This window comes from Prionailurus viverrinus, chromosome D2 (assembly GCF_022837055.1).
Source record: "Prionailurus viverrinus isolate Anna chromosome D2, UM_Priviv_1.0, whole genome shotgun sequence".
Classification (NCBI taxonomy): Eukaryota; Metazoa; Chordata; class Mammalia; order Carnivora; family Felidae; genus Prionailurus; species Prionailurus viverrinus.
The window spans coordinates 37654476-37682056 of NC_062571.1; the positions used below are offsets into that span (position 1 = coordinate 37654476).

A 27581-nucleotide genomic window follows, 5' to 3' on the forward strand; every position below is an offset into this window, starting at 1 on the left:
TTGTTCTGACAGCTCCAAAAGCAAATCTATAATAACAGGGAAAAAGCTGCAACAATTAAACTGCTCACAGAGGCAGGCTAAGCAGAGTTCTTGATATTTCTCTCAACTCTACTCTTGTTTGTTTAGCTCTTGTAGCAAGGAAGACCAGAACCAAGAGAATCCCAGGGTCTCTGATTGCTGAGGGGAGGAGGGCCAGGGACCCACAAAATGTGGATGCACAGAATAAGAATGTTAAAAAGACCCTTGAGTCTCTGGGTGCAAAGAGACATTTAGCATGCCCGGGGATGCTTCCATGACCGTTAAAAGCAGACGTACAGATTGAGGCCTGTTCTCATGAGAATAACACTTATTCTCTTCTATGGGGCTGACTGAGGCGTTAAGAAAAGCACAGGCTTTGGAATCACACAATTTGGGCATCAACTCCACGTGCCCTTGATGCACTATGAGACTGTGGGGAAGCTGCTGAAGTTTCCTCGGCCTTAGTTTTCTCATCTGTAAAATGGAGATAGATGACCTCCGCCTTAACAGGTTATCAGGAAGAGTAAATGAGATAGTGCATATGAGTGTGCCTGGTGCATGACTCAACTGAAAAAAAGAGGGCCTACAATTTTTAAAAAGAGGCATTAACTACACACGCAGGTTTTAAGGAGTAAAGCCTGATGTGAGGACGATGAGTTCAGCCCAAACCCAGCACCACCCCACATCTGTTTTCTGTCTCCGAAGCTAAGATTTTCCTTCACTGCAGTTGTCCCAAGCTGGGCACAACCTGAGAGAGGAACTCAATCTGCTCTGCATGTAGTCGAAAGGAAAACGTTATTTTGTCCGTTTTTATTTTTAATCCCCCACATCCACTCCCCAAGGAAGAGCCCCATCTAGGGAAGGCCTACAAACCACCACCGGGTGAGCAAAGAGTCCAGGCTTTCCCATCTCTTGTTACAGCCATTCTTGTTTTTTTGTGTGTCCTCGTTTTCGTCGCTGGGAATCTATTACCAGAATAGTAAACGGCGGTCTTCAGAGGATCTCTCATGTGGTAAAATATGCTGTGTAGGAAAAATTCTCCCAAGTTGAAGTCATTTAGAAGAAAGCAGCTGCAGATGCTGCTTTGCTGTAATACATGTGCACTCCTGTGCTGAGATTAGTCTTGTAATGTCCGCCACAGAAACATAACGGGGCAGGCCCCTTTCTGTACTCGAGACCTGCTCGAGCCCTAAGCCAGATTTTCTTTATTGGTTAGTAAGCTCTTTTAATGAAATGTACTACTCTTATTATAGAGGACTCAAAATAAGATCTAAATCACAAACCAATAAAAGAAAATTATTGGGCTGGGTATCTAAAGTTACTACCTAGAGGCTATTCCAGTGTGGTATTTATAAATCTCGAAACAGTTAAGTATAATTGTCTTTCTGGTTTGGGGGACTGAAGCCAACCGCAGTTTCAGTTACAACCGAAGACAAATATTTTAGCACAGAGCTTTGTTCATTCGGCGGGTAGAGAGAAATGGCTTCTCCCCGCCCCCACCCCCCACCCCAACCCTTTCAGAATTGAGAGACCATATTGTGGCAATGAATGTCATATGGGAGCCGCTGAAAAAAAATGCTTCTCTGGTTTCAGGAAGGGAGAATGTGTGTAAGGATATGTGCATAGGTATGTTTGAGATTGGGGCGGGGAGGTGTGTGGCCTGGGTGTGCAGGCGTGAGGCAGGGAGGACACAAAGGGGAAACACTGGCAGGACAGAAGTTGAGGGTGACATGGGAGTTGAAGATGGGGTGGTCGTCAGATTAACGGAAAAGCCAGATGTGCACTGCTTACCGCACTGCACACAGAGACAGTGCCATTCTGGAAGGATGTGGAAGCTTCCACCAAAAGACCCATTATAACCCCAATTCTACCAAACGCCATAGCTCTCTCTCTGGAGTAACAATGTAGATCATCAAAAACACAGATCCCCATGTAATAAACATAAAAAGCATACCAAAGACCCTCAGTTATGAAGGACCAAAGAACTCATCTGGTTTGATGTCCCTCTCATCACAAAGATCAGGTCAGTACCTTTCCCTTGGCAAATGGACCTGTGGCGACAGAATGCTCAGTACATTTTTAGGCAGCCCATTCTATTCTGGAAATGTCTTCCTTATGCAGGGCTAAAATCTGTTTCTCCTTAATCATTAGCCATCGGCCGTGGTTTTTCCAGTGGAGCAGAAGGTAAAATGGCCCTTTCAGTCCACTAACCCCCCACTCTCTTAACTGCTTGGCAAGGGATAGGCTGTCCTAGTGCTTCCCCATTCTGACCATCTCCTTGGCTGCATTCTTGAGTTGGTTAGTTTTTCCCCTCAAATCTTCATAGCTCCTGACACACTCACTCTCAGACCAACCAGGATGAAACAATCACTACTCAAAATAAATTACACTTCCATCAGCCAGGTTTATGCAACCCGTCTTCAGTGATTATTTGAAACTGAACGCCCAGTGGACTTCATTACATTCCATCCTGTGGGTTTTGTCCTGAAGTTCTAGTTTAGGAAGGTCCTTTTGAATCCTGACCCTTTGAATCCTGCCATAATTTAGAGGTCCTAACCCACATAGCCTCCCCCAAAGATAAAAGAGAAGTCACATTTTCTTCTCTGGAACAGGAAAAGAAATCTCAGACTTTAGGATATGCCCTATGCCCCCAATTAATGCTGTCTCTCTAAGAACCTTGGCCATTCTTCCAAAGAAAAAGGTCATTCCCTACTTGAGGCTCTTAACTTTTGTTGAAATGCAGTCAAGGGAGAGCATCTGCTTATGTGTGGACATCATTTAGTGTCACCGTGGCTGAGGGTCACGGAGGGCTGGAGGTCTGGGTGTGTGTGTGTGTGTGTGTGTGCCCACATGCATGTGTGCTGGTGTGTGTACACATGCATGCTTGTGTGTCTATTGGAGTGTTTGTGTGAGCCATTATACATTTTTTAACTTGTAGCTATAAAGAGGCACAGAATATAGAAAAATAACTTTAGAGGGGTGAAGAAAAGCAGGCAGGGGACATTCATTTCAGGTTTGTGACATATGTTTCTCCATCCCTTGGGAAGTTGGGAGCCCAGCTCAGGTTGTGGTTCCTTGGCTTCTACAAATGTGCCTCTCTGCCCTTTCTAAGGTGCTTCGCATCCTTCTGCTTTTCACATTTCTTTCCTCATACCTCTCTCCAAGGTTCTACTCCACTGATAGAGAATGAGCCATGGGGCAGACTTTTAGCTGTGACCCTCTCCTGAATGCAGGACTTTATTTCCAGCCATCTGCATTTCATGGTCACCTGGATTTTCTGCCAAGTCTACATGGAAATGAACCATGGCTAGAACCCAACATTACCAATACCACTTTCTCCCGCTGCCAGGCCCTGCCTCCTGAGGCCTCTTCCTGTGAGCTCATCACTATCCTCTGTCACTGAGAAGGAAGCTGACAATCACGTAATCTGTTTTACGTCTACTATGTCTCACAGTAAAATAGTCTCCCCTTCTGTTTCCAGCTCAAGGTTCCTGATCTCCTGGATATCCACAGTTCCTACCCAGACCCCTGCATTCTCTTCGTTCCCACTCCAAACAGTGCTTCACAGGCTGCCAGATCAATCTCCCTGAAGCTCAGGTCTGATCCCATCACTCTCTTGCTCTGAAACCTGCTGTAGCTCCCCAGTGCCTACTGAATAATTATAGCTTCATAACTCAAAATTAAAAAAAAAAATCCCTCAGTGCCTAACCCACATTTCTGCCTTAGGCCTCCCTGCTGTCTTACACATACCCTGTTTTCCAGCCAAACTGTACTCATCACTGTCCCTCGAACACATCTCCATGCATTCTTGCCCCTTACTTCAATTCTTTTCTCTGACTGCAGCCAGCTCTATTTGGTTCCACCAGCTGAAATCCTACTCATTTTTTCAAAGTGTCTCTCAAACCCACTCTCTTCCTTTTTCTCTTCCTGTCCCATATTTGCCTCCATGGACTGTAATTCTTTCCTGGTAATATACCAGCATTCAGAAGCAGTTGCACATTTGCATTGGAGGTTGCAAGGATAGGGAATGTGCTTCACGCATCCCTGTCTCTCTAACAGTGTCTGCCATGCACAGTCCGAGCACACAACAGGTGCTTAATAAGGGTTTGTGGACAGGGAGCATGCATCTGAGGAATGCGGAGCATGTAACAGGAAAGGGAACCACAGAGAAACCTTCACACCACATCCAAAATGAACCCCGATGTTGAAATACACACACTCCATCTTCTTAAAGAGACCCAAGCTCTTTAGGGAGCACACTGCTGGCCCTGGGGGTGAGAGACGTTGCTGTTTAGTAGCAGCATAGTGGTGGATCTCTGCTTGGCCGTCTGTCAAAAGCTGTGGTCAGGAGGAAGGCCTGTCCACTGGGCAACTAATATCCTTCGCTTATCACCATGAGACATGTGACAGAGACAAGATGACAAATGCAGCCAGTTGGTAGAAACTAGAACCTGGGCTCCAGCACAACCCCAAGCCCCTTTTTCTCCACTTAAGGTTTTTTTAGTCTTACAAAGCTAATGACCATCCAGAAAATATGAAAGAAAGAAGGCAGACCAACAAGCTGAGCCAACAGCATTGTCCTAAGGAAGTAAAATAGTAAAGTTTAGGATCCCTGGGAGACCAGAAGGCCCAGGTGAAAACCATTACTTCACCCCTCAAGGCCTCAGTTTCCTCCCTTTCCAATCAAAATGGTAACCTCCTTACCACATATGCCTCCTCAGAGGACCAATTCAGGCAGTGGTTCCCACTCTGGCTGCACCATCTGGGAGTTTATAAAGCTTCTAATGTCCAGGTTGTACCCCAGATCAGTGAAACCACAGTTGCTGAGGTGCGACCCAGCCATCGATTTTTTTTTTTAAGTTTCTCAAATGAATACAATGTGTGGCCAAGGGTGAAAACCTTATCGTCTCAATTGGCAAAATGTCTATCATGTAATGGCAGCAAACTTTCATAAGCATTAGTGTTATTATTACAGTTGTTGGTGGTGCTGGTGGTAGTCAGATGGGCTTTGCCTTAGACCCAGAATCCGCATGCAAAATGAGCATAATACCACCAAACTCTGTTCAGGATCTGCAATATTTCATTCTCCGAGCTCATCACACACTCCTCTCTCACATCAAACCTCCCATGCTTCAGCTCTCCCACGTTTTTGCTTCACACCCTGTTCTTTGATCACAGGGATTAATTGCCTGCTTTGTTATGGCCTCTCAGTCTGTAAGCCCCAACACTGGTTTGACTTCCCCATCTACCATTTTAGACCTGGCGACCATTCATTTTAATATCCTCTGAACAGCTCCATGGAATCCTTCGCCTCCTCTGAATTGCTATCCCAAACTCAAGCCATTTTGTACATTTTCTGCTGTTTCTGCCAAGAGCTGCAGAGAAGATCGCAGAGCTGTGTTGACTGGCACCATGACGCCTTCATAATTCCAACCCCAGCTGGCCCTCACCAACACTCACTCACACCCTCATCTCACTCCAGCCAGCTTCCTTACATGTTTACTGTAATGTCTGCCCTGAACCTTTGTCACCATCAGTTCCTAGTCCCAACTGTCCCGGTCCCTCAGATCTTCAAGGAAAACCAAACTGGCAGCTTCGTGAAGAAAGGAGAGCCATCTGACTGCCTCCAGCTTATAATCTTCCTCATCTAGTTTTCCGTTTCAGAGGGACCAGGGCCATTCCTTCTCCTTTTGAAGGCCACATAGTTTTCTCCTGCTTCTCTCTGTTACGCTATCATATAATGACTTCCTCCTAAAGCTTCAAACTCTCCCTCTCAATGGGGTTTCACCTCAGTCTACTGCAGCCAACAAATATGGTGGATTTCTCCACGTTCTAAAAACAGAAAGGAAATCTCTTTTTTGACAAGATTCCCCTGAAATACCCTATTTCTCTCCCTATGTGCACTTGAAAGAGTAATATACGGTTTCAACTTCTCACCTCCCATTAATGCTTCAGACCTCTCAACGCCAGCCTCCACTGGCAACAAGCTACTCAAGCTGCTCTTGCCAAGGTCGTCAACAACTTCCTGAGGGTCAAATGCACCATTGCCTCTTTTCGGACCTCATCTACTTGACTTTCCTGTAGTATCTGACAGTGCTAATCATTGCTTTCTTTCAGATCAGTGCAGCCCAACAAATTCTTATGGCATGTCAACTCTATGTCAGATCCTGTGCTAGAGGCACTGGGGACATGAAGATGAGCAAAAGAAGAATGGTCCTCGCCTCTCAAAGAGTTCATAGTCTATTCAAGAAAACATATGCATCAACATTTAATTAGGATACACCCTAAATTGCTATCTGGAATTTCAACTCTCTTCTCCTTTACTTTTGATAGTACCCACTCCTACTTCCTCAATCTTTGCCCTCAGGCCCTTTCACTGGGTTCTCTCCCTCTGTTTGTCACTTCAGTGTTGACATTTCCAAGGTTCCAGGTTTGGCCCTTCTCTCTTGGTTGCTCTGCCTTCTCTCTCTGGGAAATATCCACTCTCAAGGCCTATACACCATCCATCACCAATGATTTCCAAGTCTGCAACCTCAAACCTGACTTTATCCCTATATAGTCAGGGTATGGTTGTATTTTTTGTTAGATATCTACATATACTGTCAACTCAAATGAACCAGGACCATATTCTTTGCCATCTTCCCCGAGCCTGTTTCTCCTCCTGAGCCCTCAGCTTACTTTATATCCACCTAGTAGTCAACCTCAGAACTCATTACCAGCTCTTCATCCTTGCTCATCCACACCTCCATCCCACCTGACTGGCCTTCAATGGGCTATCTTTGCTGTTACAAATCCACCTCAATCTCTGCCTGGCCCTTGTGACTGCCATCGCTATAGCTGTCCTGTCATCTCAGCCCTATAATCCCAGCCCTTAAAACGGCAACAAGCTGATGACTTAGACCTGTGCCATCCAATATGGTAGCTACTAGCCACATGCCAGTATTTAAATTCAAATTTATTAAATTAAGTAAAAGGGAGAAAAAAAAATCCTCAGTCACACTAGTCACATTTCAAGTGCTCAAGAGCCACATGTATTCAACTCATCCACAAACGTCACCTCTTCTTGGAAACTTTCGCAACCACTTGAAGTATATAAACTGAGGAGCTCTTTTGTTTCTAGCCTCATCCTTGTCTCATTGCACGGTAATTGTTTATGGGGGTATCTCATCCACTCACCTGAGCCCCACAAGGATGGCGAGTGCTGAATCCATGCCATCTTTGTGTTCTGGGCTTTTATAGTGCCTGATGCATAGCAGACACTCATTTACTCCTATTTCTTTCTCTAAGAGTTGCCTTCACGAGGAGGTCAGCCAGGAAGAAACTATAAGATGCTCATTTCATAATGTGATTCAAAAGCACAAAGGGAAACTCAATCACATGCCCCCTCTTTTCAGGTACTGACTCAAGTGGCTCTCTGAGAATGGGCCCTTCCTTCCTCTACCCACCCTCCCTTTCAAGACCAGGCTCAGTTCTTGTCTTTTAGAACCACAGGGAAACAGTCTGGCAAGAGCCACTGTTGTACCAGCTGATTTAAATTGAAATGTTTTCCCCAGATAAATACGTGCTAAATAATATACCAGCTCTCCAGCCAAAGGGAAGTGACAGGCGCTCTGTAAATAAAGGCACTTAGTTGCTGGTAAAGAGCTGTAAAGTGGTTCTGAGCTGATGTTTGCTGACCAGCAAGAAGCAGCTTCACCTGCTTTATATAATTGTCACTGCAGTCTTGCCTGCTGTATATTAAAACTGCATCTCATAGACCCAACTGTCACATCGGATATACCATCCAGCATGGGGTATGCCACCTTTCTCTGTAATTGTTTTTGACAACCAGCCATCACATCTCAGATCTTTTCAGAAAGCGTCTGGTCCAAAGTCCCTAGGCTGGGTCAGTTCTGACACCATGTGGGCTAGAACAGTGGCACCAAAAGGGAATGTGAATAGAGAAGAGGAAAAAGAGGCTTTGTTAGTCTCAGAGACCAGATAATGCACACTGGCAAGTGTCTGAACCCAAATCTCAACAAAGACTCTACCTCCTCAATGTTAAGGTACATTTTTCATGTTACATGGTATCATGCTAGAAAAACTTTCCATTGAGATGCACGGATATTTTCGCCCCAGAGCACACACGCTTGCCCTGAGTCCACATTTCTGTCCTGCTGAGTTTTGGAGAAATGGTAATGTAGCTCTCAAGACAAAGCCAAGGATGCAGCTTCATAAGGACTTCAGAATAAATAGTGATGAAAAGTGGGTAGCAGTGGCCAGAAATCTACGTTGCTATCCCTCAGGGGAAGTTAGATTTGCTTCCCAACATGCAAAGAGTAACACGAAATCCATTTTGTACCCTGTAATTCCAATCTACTTGGAACGTGGTCGTGACAAATGTCTAGATGAAGGGTAATTAAAATATCTGAGGCCAATGAGCGTTCCAGCTGGTCAAACAGTTCTCAAGGAGGGACAGTGACAGGGAACCCTAGTTCGTCCCTCCAGCCCCATGGGCTGGGACAAACCCAAGGAGTGGGCTGTGTGATGAGCAGCCCAAGATGAATACAGAGCACTTGCCCGTCAGAGAGAAAGTCACTTCCTGTGCTGATGGCCACCGCTGGACTTTTGGAAGGTCAGAGTGTCCCCAGAGGAGGGTGTTAGAAACCAAGGACAAGAGAAGGGCAGACAGAGTAAGAAAACAAGGGGAAATATGGGCTCAGTGTGCCGGTAGCTTTAGCAGTCTCTCACTGAGAGCAGAACGAAGTGCTTGCTGGCTGCTGGGGGGCATGGGCTCCACACCACTGCTGACCTAGAGTCTGAAAATTGCCACTGGCCATGGGGTACATCCTTGGCCTCCTTTGGTGTGCATGTGTGTGTGTCTGGGGGGTGGGTGTACTAAAGAAGGAGTGCCCTTCTCTTCTTTGTGCAGGAAAAATATGCTCCCGTTCCCTTTCTTCCTTATCTCCCGCCAAAGCCTATTTTCCTTGCTTATGCCTGTCCTAAAACAGTAAAGAAGGCTTTTGAGAATCAGGTATGTGCGGAGGGGAGGGGAAGCCTTTTTATCAGCATGGCCATCATACAGGATCTGAGAGGCTGGGGTCAGGTTTATGAGAGCTGGAAGGAACACCCATGTCAGACACACACGTAACTCAATCAGGCATTGAGATTCTGATCTATGGACCTTGACAATCACAATTATTGAATTGGGAGAAAACAGACATGCTGGGGAAAGGGAGCATTTTCCGGCCCCTCCTGCTCAGTTCCATCTGCCCCCCACCCCCTGCCCGAAGGGAGAGCTTCTCCTGCTTCCACTTCTTTCCATTCCCCTTGCTAGCTCCCGCCAGGAGAAGAGGAGCGTCTAATCGGGTTGGTCAGCGTGTTCACTGGACCGGGCTTTGTTAGCGTGCAGAATATTGTGCCTTAAAGCAGTGCACACGAGTCACCTGGGGACCCTGTTAGAATGCAGATTCTGACCCAGGAGGTTTGGGGTGGGCGTGAGATTCTGCATTTCTAACAAGCTCCCCAGGAGACGCCCATGCTGGGACGGAGTTGGGAGGACACATGAGGAAGAACAACTACTTAAAGGCAGGAACCAAATGGTGGCTTGCCTCTTCCACCTCCCAGAAGGCCAACTTACTGTCTCCTCATATCCTCTGTCACCTGTGCTCCCTGAGCAGGCAGGACAGAAGGCAGTCTCTGGCTCTCCAGTACACAGCTGGGTAGGTAAGACTCTCTTTTAGAGCCTTGGCATGTTGCTATGACCTGAGGCCCAGCTGATCAAGTGGATACCAAGATTTAGATTTGGGGGAGAGGCAGAGGATGGCAGAGTGGAGAGGTGAAAACCAGGCTTCAGACCATAGCAGTCAGGGTTGCGTCAAGAATAGAAGCCACTCTATTCCAAGTATAAAGAAAATTAGATGTGGATGCCACCATCGGAAGGGCTGTAGGAACAAAAGTCAAAGAGGCCACCACGAGCCATTGCACTCGAAACACCAAGTTGCAAGCCCCACAGGAGGTACTGCAGATCTCCAGGCAGCTCGAAGAAGGCCACACCACGCCCCTCAGTCCCTAGCAGCAAAGCCAGTGATTCTCAGAAAGCTCCTTTAAAAGCTGCTTTGAACCTCGCATCTGCTCAGGGTCTGGCTGCCGCTGCCTCCAAAGAATCAAGGTCTCTTTGTCTCTTCCAAATTCCAGTTCTCGTCCCAGTGCCCGGCTCTCATTGGCAGACTCCAGCCCAGAACTGTGCAGGGCAGAGGATTCTAGGAACTGCCGTTCCCAGCTTTGCTGCACTGTTGAGCAGATGTTGGAAGGAGGTGGTGCTGGTGCTGAGGTGACAAAAGATCCAGCAGCACATGTCTGGGCTGCAAGATGGGGCTGAACTTTATCCCGTCAATAAGGTCGCGCTTCACATCCCAGCAGCTAGAGTTCTCACGGCTGTGCTCCCTCCACCTTTGGTCCTGGAATGATGGGATTCAGGCCCCCACCACGCACCCAATGTCACCCATCCAGCAGACCATTTATGACAACGATCCTGCAGTTCATGGCAAGCCTGCGCAGAAGCAGTCCTGCCAAGGCTCAGATTAGTCAGGCTGTTTGTTACAAGGTTTTGCTGTGCTGCCTCTCTGAGACTTCTAGATGACATCTTTACTAGCAGCTATCTGCCCAGGATCCCAGAGAAAATGACAGGGAAGATGGGGGCAGAGCAGAGAAGGTGGATGTACATCATTTCACTCTGGCATGCCTGCTGTAGAGAACGTGTGGGCTGACGAGCATCACCTCTTGCTAAATGACTTTTTGTGTCCCTATAGTCCCCGCTGTCCGGGGGTCACCATCCGTAGGTCAGCGGATAACAAAGTAAAGCTTAACACCCCCATGCAGCTATAACAATGGCAACGCTTAACATAGGTCAATGGCAAAAATATATACTGCAGAGAAACATTAGGAATTGTTCAGCCAGCATCTTTTCAGTGCCTGACATTTAGCTGGTGACCCGGGTCACAGAGCCACTGTTTGGGAAGACTGAGGGCAGTGGCAATTGAAAGGCTGCTTTCCTCTCTGGGAAAGCAGGCTATTCGGAGTGTGGGTGTTCAGGTGTTCTCAAGCCTGCTTCCCGAGATGGTAAGAAGACGCGGCAGATGCCCCTTTGAAAGCCATCACCCGGACCACAGGTTTTACTGCCAGCAGGCTGGTGTGAGCCTCTTTGAATTACTGAGTGAAGGATATCCCTCTTGCCAGCCCCTGTCCCCTGTAGGCACAGCAGAGAAGTATTACAGGCTGTCCTTACCTTGGGAATTAGCCTGCAAGACCCCGATGCTGTCATCAAACTGCATAGATTTGATGTTGAGTGACGCCAAGATGCATTCCTTGTCCTGCAGCGAAGTATCATCAATATTATTCTGATTGGCTGACAGGATAACGCACATGTCACAGAGGTTGATGTTGACGGCCCTTAAATCAGCCCGACTTAATGGCGTACCCTTTGGCATCGAGGAAAGGGAAAAAAAAAAAAAAAAGAAAGAAAAAGCAAAAGTGAGACCGAGGGACGAGAGGGAAAGAGGGGGAAAAAAAATAAAAACAAATTAAAGATGGAGCCGGAGCTTTGGGAAATTATTTAACAAGTATCTTTTTTATGCCTTGACATTAAGCTGGCCTAACTACATTCAAGGGAATAGGAGCTGTGTGCTAATCTAAAGGGTAGTCGGTGCTGATGGCGGCATTTCAGGCTTGCTCTCCACACTCAATCAAGCCGTTGCTAACAAACGAGGGAGAGGAATAATGCCAGGGTTCTACATCTCCTTCCTGCCTGGAAATTGTCTTGATTTAAGAAACTGTCCTGTGGCAACCTCTGGCTTTCAGAATGTAACGAGGGGGTGGGTTTCAAATGCCTGTTTATTTAATAGCAGGTCACTTCTGTCTCGGGCAAAAACAGCAGCTCTGACTAGAATTTCCAATGCAGCCAAGGGGAAATAGCCAGTGAGCATGGTATGATGAGGTGGGACTGATAGCACTGCTCAACCTGGAGGACGTGAGAGGGATGGAATTAATGTGCATCTTGTAAAGGGGAGGGGGGAAGAACTTAAGCTTCAAGTCATATAATTTTATTGTAAATTTTCAGCAAGAGAAAAAAAAGCACAAGAAAATCGCCTAATTGACCAACAACAGAGTGATGGTTGAATACACCACTGGACATACATACAAGGAAAGTCTATGCAGCAGGTAAAGAGACCAAAACAGCTCTCCATGTAGGTGTAGCCTGGGCAGGATCTCTAAAATAGTGGGATAAGTGCAAAACAAAAACACAAAAAAACAAGTCCTAGATCATTTAAAAAGTATTATTTCATTTATGTAAAAAGAAACCCACAAAATAAAGCTATATATTTATGAATGCACTCGTAAATGCATGTACATTTGGAGAGAAATTTCAGGAAAAATATACACTAAACTAATAACAGTAATTACCTCTAGGGAGGAGAATAAGATTGGGGGTAAAGGGAAAAGTTTGTTTTTGACTTTACATACTTCTGTCTTGTTTGAATATTTTATAACAAGAACGTATTTGTATATTACCGGTGTAATTAAAAATAAATAAGCCAGTAAACAGATTTTTTAAAATCCCGTAAGAACGAAAAAGCAGTGGGGGAAAAAAAAACCCAGAACAAGGAGGTAATGACAGAGAGGAAGAGAAGGCAAGCACAGGTAGCAAAGAAGGGTTAAGTGTCAGAGGGGAGAGGCATGACCTCCACACGCTCTGTGCCCTCAGGAGGGATCAGAGAAGAACTAATCAGGCCATCCATGTCAGGGCTCCCCAGGGACCATGTGGCATCATTTTGGAGTTCACATACTTGGTCCTTCAGCCTGGATCCAGCTTCTGCTCTGCCTACGTGAAGATTTGAGTTGCCTTCAACTCACTGACCGTGTAGGGAGAGGGTTTGCCAACCCCCATATATCCCCGGATGCCTTCCTCCCATTCTCCTTCCTGGAGAAGGGGCTTTGGGATGATGGAATTTGGCCGCTCAGATTGAGACCATCAACCCCCTTTGATGCCTCAGTGAGAGACATGATTCTGCTCTCAGGCCCCAAAATACTGCTGCAAAGTGGCATTATGGAGCAAGAGGCATTTAGTGCTTCGGGGCTGGGAAGCTACTAATTCCAGCCTCTGGAGCAGTATCTTCTGAGAGAAGAATCCCTCTTTTCCAGGGATCACTTGGTACAAAGTAAGTCTGACCAACTTCCTGAATCATTTCGCCAGCGCATAAGCCTCAATTGCCTACATTCATATTCTTTTAATTTTCACCTTGTAGGGAATCCAGCAGTAATTGTGATATAAGACAATCCCCGCATAGTTGTATACACACGATTTCAAAACTCAAGAAATACTGATGACATATATAGAAACACCATGTTTCTCTGGACTGACTCCATACGTGGGGCACTGTTTAAACAATGAAATATGTGAAGACATAGAGGAAGGCCCATTTGTACAATATGCTGTGCTTGAGTGTGTTAAATTTCGGAGGGTTTAAAAAGGACCAGCAAATATGAGAGCTCATTCATATGTAGGCCAACAGGTGAGTGCATGTATACAAGAGCACACAGGAGACACACACATATACACACACAGAATGCACACACACACACACACCAAACATTACCTATACACCCAACACCCATACATACAGAATGCACACTCGTGTGCATGTGTGCACATGCACATACACATACACATGTGCGCGCACACACACACACACACAGCCCAGCAAAATAATAAGCTCTTTACAAAACACTTTTAGACCTAGTCCATGTGTTCCAAGGGACCATGTGTAAAAGCACATGTACAAAAATAATTGTGGAAATACATAATCAAATCTAACATGACTGAAATTAGCAAGGTATATATCTGCTTATGCTCTTCTATGTGTATGACTATTTGTTTTTCTTCAGGCGATTATTTTTAACTACATGTGTTTACTAAATCAGCTTACTAGTTTCCTAAATCTAGAATTGTTTAAAAGTTTATGAAAAATATATTGATTAATGATCAGGAAATAATTACGTGCCTCCTAGATCATGTATCCTGCATCTTTACACTAAATTGTCGAGTCTCAAACTGTTCCTTTTAGATTTGGGCCCTAGCATATTTTTCAATCAAGAATATCACATGCACATATGTGTGCGTACACATACAAGCCTATGAAAATATTGCTGGCTTCTACATGAATGGGAGGCAGGGAGTGGCCAGAGGAAGGGCCTGGCCTTCCATACAACAGAAATAAAGAAAGAACTCTGTTAAATCCACTTAGTTAAAAACAGAAAGCAATATGACCAAGATTCACAGAAGCATTAATAATATCATAAATAAAATGCTAAAAATAGTTCCATAAGTAAATTCTGCTATGAGCATCATAATATCTCAAAGCACTAGGTTTGGGTAGGCAAGACAGAGAGAGAGTGTATAGACATCGATATGGTTAATACATTTGGTATCAGCTAAACTTCATGCTTGATGAGCAGCTGAACTTGGCTGCAAATTCCTTTTAATAAGGTCTCCCAGGGTTTAGATATTCCTAGACAGAGCATAAGGGAAGGGCTGAGTCCTCAGGCCCATAACCGGATGAAGAAGCAGAGGCATGATCAAAGCTACAGCTATTATATCCATCTGGGATTTTCTTTTGTGAATGAAAAGAAGGAAAAAGCATCGATAATGTGACCTTGGACTTACAGGCAATATGGACACTTTGGGGAAGTTATGAAGCGTCTCCCATTCCCGCTTGAGGTACTCAATGGAGCCCACAAACACGATGTGCTTGAGCTCGTGGTAATGAAAGTTGCTGGCACGGAGTGGCATCACCAGGTTCCGGAGGCCAATCAGGGCTGAGCTGACATCACCAAAGATGCAGACCACGACGTGGCCGCTTAGGACGGTCATGGCGGCTTCACTTCGAGTCTGCAACATGGAAAAGCGCACCAGCATTGGAGAAAAGACCTCACAGTGTTTTGGTAAGTATTTAAAAAAAACACTTTCATAAAGATAGACATTTGCTGAGTGCTTACTCTGTGTTATTATTTTTATTTCATCAATGTTATGTGTATGCCGCATAAACTTACAATTTGAGTATGTGTGTGTGCATTATACTGGGGTCACAAATATATGTAAACATATACCCACATATAACCTGACCTTCTTTGTCACAAGATTTAAGAAAGTTATACCTTCATACATATGAGCAGGTGGTCTTTCCTGATGATATTTAGGTGGGGGGAAATATGAGAGAATAGTAATATTTATGTTCTTTAAAAAGAGAAGTCTTAGTTCACATGAAATTTTTGATAAAAGGAGTTGTCTTTGCTGTCTCTCTTGCTGAAATGATATGAAATTGGTCAGATCCTATGCTAGTCTCAGCTTGAGAAGTTTCAGTTTTGAGTTCCAGACTCATCAAAGGGATTTCACACTATGTTATCACATCAACAGGTAGAACATCACATCCTCAGCCAGGGGCTGGCAAATTATGGTTCATAGGCTAAATCTGGTCTACAACCTGCTTTGGTATGGCCATGGCTGGTGAGCCAAGATTGGTTTTTACATTTTAAAATGGTTGCAAAAAAAATAAAAATGAAGATTTCATAATATGGGACAATTATATAAAATTTAAATTCCAACAAAATCTTATTGCAACTCAGCCAATCTTACTCATTTAGGTATTGTCTATGGCTGCTTTTACATTGCAATGGCAGAGCTGATTAGCTGTGACATAGAGCGTATGGCCAGCAAGACCTAAATTATTTATTATATGATCCTTTGCAGAAAGAGTTTGCTGACCCCTGTCTACTGCTGCCTTGCGTTTTCCAGGGACTGCCTGGAGTGGCCCACCTGTGAAAGTCATCAGACTATTACTTTAGTCACAAGACTATTCCCAAATAACAATTAAAAGGATCTAGAGAAAGGTCAGCCAGAGAAACAAGCCCATGTCTTCTCCCAACCCTAGGTTTGGATCTACAAAGGAGACAAATAAACGAATAAAATCGCTCCAGTGAGAGGAGGACCCCAGCTTCCCACAAAAATGGTTAGCCACTGCTGCCCCTTTGCCCACTGTGTTAGTGAAGAGAATAACGCAGGAGGCCAGTTAGTGGGCCTTTCTCTGCTTCTCCTTCTGGTCCAATGCCTCCTATTCTTGCCTTGCTTGCTCCCTCTCCACTCACTGCATGCCTGGATGGTCCCATGTGGCTCACAATGCTTTGGGGGAGGCATATTAATGTTCACTGCACATATCAAACTCTGCTTGATTTAATCCCTAGAATTGACCAGTGTATTGATTGTTTAAATGCCAATATTGCAATTCACGACAATGTCAGGGTTATTACAGTAACCCCCAGGGAGAAGAAGAAGCTAGCTTTCACTCCCTGATCGTTACAATAAAGCAGGGGCTGTCACCATTATCGGTTTCCCTCTGTGATAATACAGTTATACCTAAGACAGGGGCTGTAAGAAATGTCTTATAAATGGTGACCAAGAAGGACCCACTGGGAAGTCACATCCCACATCACCGCTTCATGGACAAGACCTGGAGTTAGTTATCTTGGCTGCTTGGAAGTGTGAGTGCCTGGGTACCACCAACAGAGCATCAGTGAGTCTGTAACATGCTGTGATGGGGTTTCTAATTACTTTTAATTGGTCAGGTCACCTGGGAGTCTAGCTCTCTTCAGTGAGCCTCAGGAATACAACCTGGGTTCAGAGTGGGGGCTGGAAATCTGGGGAGTTGAGGAAGTCACTGGGAGGTGAGGAAGGCACCATCTAGCAAAGTGGCTGACCACAGGAGCTTAGCTCTGGGGACCAAAATACCAATCTTTAGATTGGCCACAGTAACATGACCCACAGAATCTTGTCAAGACCCCAGTTCCTGGAGAGTCTGATTTTGCCAGATTTAAGACCCAGTACAGCAACTCACATGCACATCTTGTGCTTCTGACACATCCTTGAAGGCTTAACCCAGTCTGGGCCTTCATCGCCTTAACCCCTTCAAAGCACAATCTGCGTGCACCCAATAAGACTTCTCTGGCCACTTAGATACATCCTAGTCCTTCTCCCCTAGATTTGAATCTTGTGCCTCATAACACAGCTTTAAATATATTGTTCCATGGTTACATTTTACATCTTCTAATTAAATGATCATTTCCTCAAGATTGAGGCCATTTCATATTTTCTAACCCCCAGAGCAGTTAGTGTCCTGCATCCAGGGGGTACATGCAACCCCAAAGCATCTTCACACAGCTGGCTCTTCTGAGTATGCTCATCTCTGCTCCAGTGTGACTTTGGAAAGGGCTTCTTGGACCACACTAACTAGCACCTCCCAGTCCCTTTCTAGCCCATGGCCCTGCTCGATTGTCTTCATAGCACTGTAGCAGTATCTGAAATGTTTTTCTATACTCATCATCTACCTGGAGATCTTCTCTTTGCCCCACTAGAACATCAGCTAGTCAGGGACTGTACCCCCAGCAACAAGAGCAGTGCCTAGCACATAAATGGCCTGTTAAAAATGTTTTGTTAAATGATGTTATTTTTCAGATGACAGGTAGTAGTAACTCACTTCCCTAAACTCTTTCATGCCAGAAGGGAACTCAGTTTGGATGTCAACTAGCCATATGCTCTTCAGGAATATAGGCAAGCCATTAAGACCCCGGATTCCAGATAGAGCACCAAGCCCTTTTACCTGCCACAGATGGGTAGTGCCACTCTGAGTTTGGTTCACCAGGGCAAAAGTGCAGTGAATACAACAGGATGTAAATACACAGAGCACCTTTGTGATTAGAACCATTTGCGCTCCTGGTAAATTGGACAATTGCTGTTTGTTGAGAATTCTGACTTTCTGTGCTTTTGTCTGTGACTTTCACACCTCCAAGACAGTCTCTAGCACAACCCTGTATTGGCTCTTAATTGCTTGATTATAATTAAACTGAGAAAACACACACATACACACATTCCAGTAAAACGCAGGGAAGTCTAGTGGATTAGAGTACAAAGCCATTCTGAGGGACTCCTTTTCTAAGAAGGGTGGCCATGACATCAGAAATGATAGGATTTTCCCCGCTGACATAAAGAAGCAGGGCACAGTGATCTGCAATGAGAAGGCGAAAAAGAGAAAGAACCCTTCCACCTGACCTTCCTATTAATCCATTTTTCATGGATTAGCAAGACAATGAACTGTAGGGAAGCTGGTGTGGGCATTCAAACCTAAAGCTGTTAACAAGACAAGTCTGGAGAGTAGATGGATTGTTCTCTAGGCTGACATTCTTAGGACAGACCAGAAAAAGCCCACTGCTGCTGCCGAGATGACACAACCACAAAACGGGGCTCTGAGCTCCCACCTCCCCGAGATAGACCCATGCGTGGGTCATCGTTGTCATCATCGCCAAATGCATTTTGCATCATGCGTTAGGCAGGATCCCAAATACGCAAGGCTATTACCTAGAAGAATGCAAGATGTTGTTATAAACAAATGATATTGTTTACTATATTGGTAGCATTCACATTTCCTCATGGCATTTCATAATAATAATGATAATAATAGTAAGTAACTATTGAGTCCCATGTGGGTTTTACTCTTCAGTACAACCCTAGGGGTTAGGGTCAATCTCATCTCACCTTCTTAGATATAAGAGAACTAAGGTGTAAAGAAGCCAAGCAGAGCCACATTCGTAGGGATGACCGTACTTACTGCCTCCCATGATGCCTTTCACACAGCATATGACCATCCCCTATCATGATGAGCCAATAAATATTCAGAGATTTAGAATTCCATCCTTGGTTCATATTCTGATGAGGGTTCTAGTTGTTTCGATGTGTCCCTAATTTTAATTATCAAAAATAATTAGGACCAGGGACTGTATCTTCCCAACATCCAGTTAGGGAAACCCATTCCTGGCAAATGTAGTTTGGGACAGAAGTGAACGGCATGGATTCTGTGGCCCGTCACTCACCAGGATGACTTTCTCTATCTCCTTGGGTGCACACCAGTGAAACATGCCAGTAGAATCATACTTCTTCACGTTAGAGTCCATGTTGTCAATCTGATCATTGCCAGGAATTAACAAGGGGTCATGCCTGGGGAGAAAAGGACAAGAAAACCTAAGTGGAAAATGTAATAAATTATAAATGGAAAGTGCCCCCTGAGTTAGATCTCAGAGGAGTTGAAAGATGCACAGGAAGTGGCTGTCACTGAAGGCCATTCTTTTGCTTACAGAACCCATTCTTTGAAAGACAACTACCCCAACTGCCATCGCCACTTGGAAATGCAGGTGACCTTTATCAGCTAATAATTCTACCTTCCCCTCCTGTTCCTATTTCTCTAAAATGGCCTTCACGTCATTCTGTGGATTTAGCCTCCTTTTCATGGATATCCCTCCCTCCTATTCTCATTTTACCAGCTATCCAATCTCCCCAGTGACCGCACGCATGCACACACACACACACACACGCACACGCACACGCACGCACTCACACCAAAGGGTTGTTATTAGCATTGGCAATGAAGAGGAAGGAATAGGAATAGAGCCTCATGCTGACTGACTGGCATGAGGATGGAAAGCCAATTACTTGCTCTTTCTGACTACAACTTCTGACGTGATGCTCTTCGCAGTAAAAGCTTTAACAGGCTGCACTTTAAATATTTTAGCAATTTGCCCAATCAGATTTTGCTCTCCCCGGCTGAAGCCCTTTAAAGATTCAGCAGCATGTCACTTCAGAGCAGATTGACTACCAAATGCCCACATCTGGAATACATGATTTCAATACCAAACAACACCCTCTCTCCTTGCCGTGACAACTGTATTTGCACTAACGGTCCAATGACGGTCTCCCCCACCCCCACTTCGCCTCCCTGTTGCAGCATTCCTTGGATGGGAGCTCACGCTCAGGTGCATCTTAATAAACTTGTCTTGAATTCGCTCTCTTGCCTTGTTTACTGGTGGAAAGGGAAGATGCTGCTCTAGAGACTTCCCCTCCAGTGGGTTGGCAGATCTTCGCCAACAACCTTAGGAATTATAATAAAATCAGGCAGGTCTAACAGGCTTACAGCATAAGAAATATACTCCTACAGCTAGGACTATGTCCATTGTCAGGTTCCATCTGTGATAGTGATTTCATATTCCCATTTGAGGGGAGGTCATTTGGGCTTCTACAACATTGACTGCATATAATTGGGACAATGTTCCAGGAATACCTAGCTCTCATTGCAGGGGAACTATCTTCCCTAAATAACACTGCCGATTTAAGACAGAAAATATAAATAGGTTCAAATTCCAAAAACTTACTATAAAGTGATTTTACCTTTTAAGTTATCTATTTCAAGCATCAAAGGGTAATCTTTATTGAGTTTTCAGTATTTCTCCCTCTGAAATTTCTCTGATGCTTCTCACTTATATATCCACTACACAGAGTGGGACAGGAATGGTCCACATACCTAGAATTAATCTTTCAAGATATCTATTGTGATTCCCCTCCCTTCAATATTCCTTCCACCCCCACTCAAGATGGGAAAATTCTCGCTGCATTTATTTATTCCTGAGAATTTGCTTTTAGGCTATACCAAATGACAAATACCCTGTGAGGCAATCCTGCAAAGTTACCTTCAACAAACATGCTGGATTACTATAGGAACTGTCATATCTAATCTTCAAAGGGGAAAAACACTCCACCTTGGAATAGCGTCTCAGTAGCTAAGCTGTTGGGAGGTCTTAAGGTGTTGTAAACTACCAGGCCACCTTTCAAATACTGAACTCGGTCAAAACTGCTAAAATAAAATGGCAGTTTCTCTTAAGAACTGGTCACAGATCAGGGAAAGAGCAACTTTTGATTTTTTTTATCCTTAAAGAATCTTCAATAGTTGTTGTAGATACCATCTGGGATAGGTAGGTGGATAGAAATCACCAAGAGAAGAGATTTAAGAAAATGAACAGAATGAACTCTTCCCAGCCCTAGAAGAACATATTTTGCAAGAGGATCTTAATAAATTTACCTCAGAGAAATAGAGCCAGGTTCAAATTCTCTTGCCCAGTTTATTGGTTAGAGAGGAAGTATTATCTCAAGAAGGTCTGAGTACTGCCCCTAATGCATTCAGGATTTAAAAGACAGCCAGGAGAATATTTACATAAAATCTGCAAGCAAGCAAATGATATAGCAAGCTGGCCAAAATTCCTTCTAGAAAATATGTGTCTTGGGTGGAAGAACATACATTTGGGTTCCCTACCTTTTTGGGAAAGAATCATTCTTTGGTCACAAAGGCCTCCAACTTTCATCTTAGAAAAGTAAATAAACAAGGCTGATGATCAGTCGTCCCTCAATAAGAAGAAAAAAGACAGCCTTTTGTTTTCTTTTTATTTTTTCTTAACATTTATTCATTTTTGAGAGTGAGAGTGACAGAGCATGAGTGGGGGAGGGGCAGAGACAGAGGGAGACACAGAATCCAAAGCAGGCTCCAGGCTCTGAGGTGTCAGCACAGAGCCTGACACGGGGCTCGAACTCTCGGGCTGTGAGATCATGACTTGAGCTGAAGTCGAACACTTAACCTACTGAGCCAACCAGGCGCCCCAAAAAGATAGTTTTTTAATGTCAATCCTCATTAAACTGGGGCTGGGGTTTGGAGGAAGCAGGTATAATTTCTTTTCAAAAAAAAATCCTATTTATTCTTGAAATAGAGTTGATATACAATTTTATATTAGTTTCAGGTGCAGTTTGACACTAGGGTTGTGAATCATGATTGGCACTGGAATATCTAGAAGCATCAGAGAAGTCTCAGTGGTATGCCTTGTTGCAGTAGGTACTCCCTACACACCTCTCACCCTGGCCTGGACAACTTAAATGTATAATCCAAGATATTCCTCAAAAAGTTTTATCTGAAGAACATTAAAAATCTCCTCAAACAAAGATATTTTCCTTTCTGACCAGCAGGGTACCTGGAATTCAAACTTTGATTTCTTAAATCGTCAAACAGCCAATAAACATAAATTTTCTATTTTGATTCATGAATGGGAGATATCCTAATGATGAAGACACAGTCCCTAGTCAAAAGAAGGGTCATAATACAGCAAGAAAGAGAAAATGTCAATCAATAGTTGTGATACACCGTGATGAGTGTCATATCATGCAAGGTGGTATGATAATACCAAGAAAGAAACTGTTAATTGCCTGGTATTTGAGAAACATTAAGGAAGGCTTCCCAGAGAAGGTAACATTTTATCTGAGCCCTGAAAGGTGAGGAGCAATCTAAGCATATTTTAGTGTTGATCCACTAGCAGCCATTAGAACCTGCTCAGAGAACTGAGGCCCAAATGAGCCCACACATGGCACCCCCAACCACGGTTGAAGATGTTGGCTGTGGTATTGGCCCAACCTGAGGTATAGAAGACTCAGGCCAGGCACATTAGCTGTCTTTTTTTTTAATTTTTTTAAAATGTTTTATTTATTCTTGAGAGAGAGAGACAGAGATGAGCGGGTGAGGGGCACAGTGAGAGAGGGACACAGAATCCGAAGCAGGCTCCAGGCTCCGAGCTGTCAGCCCAGAGCCCAATGTGGGGCTCGAACTCACAAGCTGTGAGATCATGACCTGAGCCGAAGCTGGATGCCCAACTGGCTGAGTCACCCAGGCGCCCCATACAGTAGCTGTCTTCTGATGTGCAACGGTGGTCATCGAATGGAAGATGGAATCCACTGATTGTGTACAACTGATTCAGAACAGGCGACGAACCATGTGTGGAATTTCAATAGAACAAAAATCAAGTTTCCAAACACAAAGAATGTTATAAAAATGGAAGGTTTAAAAAAAAATGACATGAGTTGTGTCCCAAGGCAGTGGATTTCTCATCACTTGAGACATTCCAGAAAAGCTGGGATATAGAGATTTCATCCAAAACATTGGGTGAACCTAGAAGACTCTCAAGGTTTGAAGCATTGTTCTCTCACTGAGGAAGACAAGGCTAGGATTCTGAAATACTTGGCCACTGCTGGACATCAAAAAGCCAGAAGGCACTAAATAACTGAAGAAAGGTTGTTGTTGGAGCAAAGATGAGAGATAGGAAGAATTAAGACTGATCACTCTAGAGTTCCATGAAGGACCATAACTGTTTTTCCATCTGGGAGGAATATGATTCATTCCAGCAACACGAGCATCCATAACCACTTTGAGCCAGACAGGATAAATTTCTTTACCATGTCTGTTCCTGTAGTAACTTCAAGTGGCTTAGGTTGACTTGAACTCCTGAGAGGTCTCTGACATAGGTGAACAGTGAAGAGCCAGTTGGCTACAGGAACATGTGCTGCTAAACTGAGATTGATGGAGCTTATATAAACAAAAGAAAGTTCAAGCATTTGCCACTGAGCACAACAACCAACATTGCCATGGTCAGAGGAGGCCCAGGAGAAGACCTGGCAGTTTGTTGTACACAGAAAGGAAGACCACCAGAAACCTCTCTGAACAAAGCATCCCAGCATCACTGATTCACAAAATGATTAAGAGAACCCATTCAAATGTCCTCAGACAATTCCTCAATAACCACTTAGTTGGAATCAAGGGCAATACTAGATATTGTCTTTCCTATCTTAATTATTTATACATTTCCCCAACTCACAAAGTAATCTCGACTCCCATAAAATGCACCATAATTGATTCAAGGCTCATTTGTCATTTATCACTGAGCCATGTACATGCGTTATTTTAGGATAACAGGAATGCCATGAGGTGAGGTCTATCTGCTGCAGAGTTGTTAAATGGGCATAATTTTGTCCCCCACAAGGTCTGTACACTGAGTTTACAAAGCCTGTAAACTCTCAGTACCTCAGGATGTCACTATATTGTACAATATGGCCTTTAAATAAGTAATTAAACTAAAGTGAGGTCATTAAGATGGGCCCTAGTTGAATATGGCTGCTTAATTTATAAGAAGAGGAGATTTAGACATGGACATGTGCAGAGGGAAGACATGTGACATGTGAAGATAGTGGTATAAGTCAGGCATCTAGAAACCAAGGAGAGAGACCTGGAACAGAGTCTTCCTTCTCCTACTCAGAAGGAACCAACCCTACTGACACCTTGATCTTGCACTTTCAAAATCCAGAACTATGAGAAAATCAATTTCTGTTGCTTAAGACCACAATAGTAAATATCTTACTTAAGACCACAATAGTAAATGGCAGAGCCTTAGGAAACTCATACAAGAGTCCACCTTGAAAAAGGAGCATGAAGTATCAGATATCAGTCCCTAGAAGGAACCCCAGCTGCCCTTCTTGTGCTTCAGTCTCACCTGTTCACTTCATGGAGAAAAGCATCCTGCCACCAGTTTAGGAATACATGGAATTATACCAGAAATACACAATATCTTATTCAAAGAGTTTGGGCCATGTCCCTTCCCTCCTCAGCACCACCTCACCCCAACACATGTATATAATTAGATCTAAGAGGGAACTTCTCTCTAGTCTTTAACTTGTATCCACATTTTTGGATCAATACCTATGACAACCCAGCTCAAAAGAAAAAGGAAGCCTGTGCACCAGCTAGTTAATGCATTCATCTGAACCAAGAGTCGTTCTCCAAAGGGTACATTTTGGGGGTGGATCACTGAGGGCAGGAAACCCCTATTTCCTTAGTGATGATATGGCACAGTGGCTCCACATCTTGGCTTATCTACCACTTGTTACATTGTGCTTTGCCTCAATGTCTTCATCTGTAAAATGAGTGTTAATCACCATCATGACTTAATGGACTCCATTTGAGGACTCCATGAGTAAAGTCCTGTCATGCACTTAGCATAGAACCTGACACAGAGCTTTCCTTCAAGAAGTGTTAACTACCACTATTATTATCATTCTTTATACTCTGCTAACAACCCACCCATTTATTTGTAGCTCTTCTGAAAGGAGACAGTAAAGGTAGAGCACTTCAATAATACAAATGCAGAGTTACTACAATTATTTCTACTACTGTTGCTACTATGAGTGGCTAGCCACTGTGAGTTGAATTGTTACAAATGTTGCAGGGCTGAAATTTTTACCTACCTTTTATGATTTACTCATCAAGGTAACACTTGCATGTAATTTCTGCTGTGACTACACATTTGTGTGCCTGGGAAAGAGACTGGATAAGTAACATGGCTAACGTGGCTCAGCCAGAGAGAGGAGAGGCAAGGTTTGAACAGACAGGTCTTGACCGGAAGCCAATGCCACTTGGCCCCGTTCCACCCCCTCCCACTTACAGGAGGCACCTGGATCTTGTTCCTTCTCCATTGCAGAGCCCTGAACTACAGTGCCTGAGCTGCAAAGACAGGCAGACCAGCATGGCGGGCATTCATGAAATGCACAGCTTGTGTGAATAATCAGTAGGAAATTGCCCCAAGAGCCTTTGTCAGGACAACGTGCTAAGGAGAGCCTCAATAATCGATTAAGCCTGGGACAGCTTTTGCCTTGTCCCGGTATCTGAAGGCTCTGTGCAGGAATACCCTCATTTTTATAGCAACCAAGGAGCTCCAGTGAGTTAAATTTTTCATATCTATGCTTCTTGAATCTTCGCTCACACCTCCAAAGTCCACAGCTAGAAATTAAGTATGCCTGACTTCAAATAAAGAATAGAAGATCATTGTTTTGAGGGTTTGCAGAGCGAGGAATGCCACTTGCCATCAATTAATCTGAGGAAGTGAACTAAATGCCCTGCTACAGCAGAAACACAAAAAGCTTGCCTGGAAGACAAGTGCCTAAAGCAAAACCACAAATCCCTTTTCTAGCAAACCTGCTGTGAGGAAGCCGGTATTATATTTTAAAGAGCACAGTTCCCCTTCCAGGCAAATACAGCAAATCCCAGTTTTTCTGTGGCAGTGGGTTCAACACTGGCCTTCAGAAATGTACATTAAAGTATAAGTAAACAAACCAAAACACACACACACACACACACACACACACACACACACACGGAGGGGGGTGAAAAAGGAAAGTTACAACATGCTCTTTGTTCTTTTTTTTAAGTAGGTTCAAGCTGGAGCCCAGCTCAGAACTTGAACTCGGGACCCTGAGATCAAGAGTTAGATGCTTAACCAACTGAGCCACCCAGGTGCCCTGTAATATGGTTTCTGAATTGTACCCTTTACTTGCTTGAGCTTTGGGGCTTCATTTATCATCTCATAGAGGCTCTCTCGTCATTCCACGCATCCCATGTAGGTTGAGGCCCCACCCTGCAGTGGTCTCCCTGGGAGATCAGAGGCTGGATAAAACGTGAGAGAATTTCTCAGCCTTCTGCAGGCTTCTTGTCCCGGTGGCAAAAACTAATTCTGTGGGGTGGATCTATCAATGTCAAGTGCCATTGTGGAACTGTTGGGATATTTTTGAGGCCTCACAGTTTGTCTCATATGTTCCCCCTGAAGCTTCCCTCCTCCATAACCAGAGACAGTTGTTTTCCCTTCCTAGGAGTTCCTATAGAAGTGAGAGATGCTCCTTCAGAGATAATAATTTGCATTTTTGTCTCATCCATTAGATGTGGAGCTTCCTGAGGGCAAGGAACTCCTATTTTACTCTTTAGCAAATTTCCAGAACCCAGCAGAGGACACAGCAGATGCTTAATAAACAACCAACTAACAAGAGGAACTGATGAATGATCTCTAGTCTGACTCTAATTCCTTGACTCTTAAGCCAGTCAATGCAAACTCACCAGACCTTTTAGGGAGACCAGAAAATGTGCCCAGTGACAGTTTACTCACCTTTGATATCTTGAGACAGTTTGCTGTGGGAACAACCAAGGTTTTTGCACTGTTTTTCGCTTTTCAAGGACTATATTTGAAACAGGGCATCTTGATCTAAAGGGAGACTCTGAAAACAGGACTTTAACCGGCCCCGCTGTCTGGAGTGTTCCTGGATCCAGATGCTGTAGCTGATCAGCGGGGAGGACTCATGTTTGATCGCCAGTGGTGGTCAAGACAGTGTTCTGAACGAAGCAACTATTCAGTGCTCCACTGCAAGTCTGAACATTTCTGTAAGGAGAGCCCCTATGACATCAGGTTTCTTTCACTGTTCTGACTTACGGAGGCAGTGGTTCTCATACCAGCTGCATCAGCATCACCTGAGAGCTGGAGAGAAATGCAAATTCTCAAGCCCAGCCAGACCTACCGAATCAAGCTGTTTTACCAAGATGCTGTAGATGATTCTGATGCATGCCTAAGTTTGAGAACCATTGCTATAAAGTGTTGCCCAGATGGAGAAACTATATGGTTTGAGTCAGTCCTACCAGAGATAGCAACAGTTTGCAGCATACCGACTAAAAGGCTATGGTTCTATCCAGCAAGGCCAGGGACAGAGCGATGCAAGCAAAGTGTCTAGGTGTGGAATTTAAGGAGGCACCTCATATGGCTCACCCTAGTCCTGGACCTCTTATCTAAATGGATAATTACAGGACAGATGACAAAAACACATCCAGGTTGCCCACCCTGCCTCTCTGTGACTCTCTGGAACCTGAACTGTTGTGTCACTTGATGGGGTTCCCAACATGGATGCCACACTCATATTCTCTCTGTTGTTGACTTCCACTCCCATGAGCTAATCAGCGAATAAGCAAACA

At 44.3% G+C, this 27581-nt stretch overlaps 1 protein-coding gene across 5 annotated transcripts in view; it reads right to left on the reverse strand.

Moving 5' to 3' along the window:
* The window catches only part of KCNMA1 (potassium calcium-activated channel subfamily M alpha 1), a 732075-nt gene that overhangs the window by 58829 nt on the left and 645665 nt on the right, over positions 1–27581 (reverse strand). For all 5 annotated transcript variants that reach the window (XM_047825367.1, XM_047825362.1, XM_047825364.1 and 2 more), the window contains 3 exons: positions 18973–19096; positions 14720–14944; positions 11285–11477 (listed from right to left, as the gene is read on the reverse strand). In XM_047825367.1, the coding sequence (XP_047681323.1) occupies positions 11285–11477; positions 14720–14944; positions 18973–19096 (542 nt within the window). The remainder of the gene's footprint in view (positions 1–11284; positions 11478–14719; positions 14945–18972; positions 19097–27581) is intronic.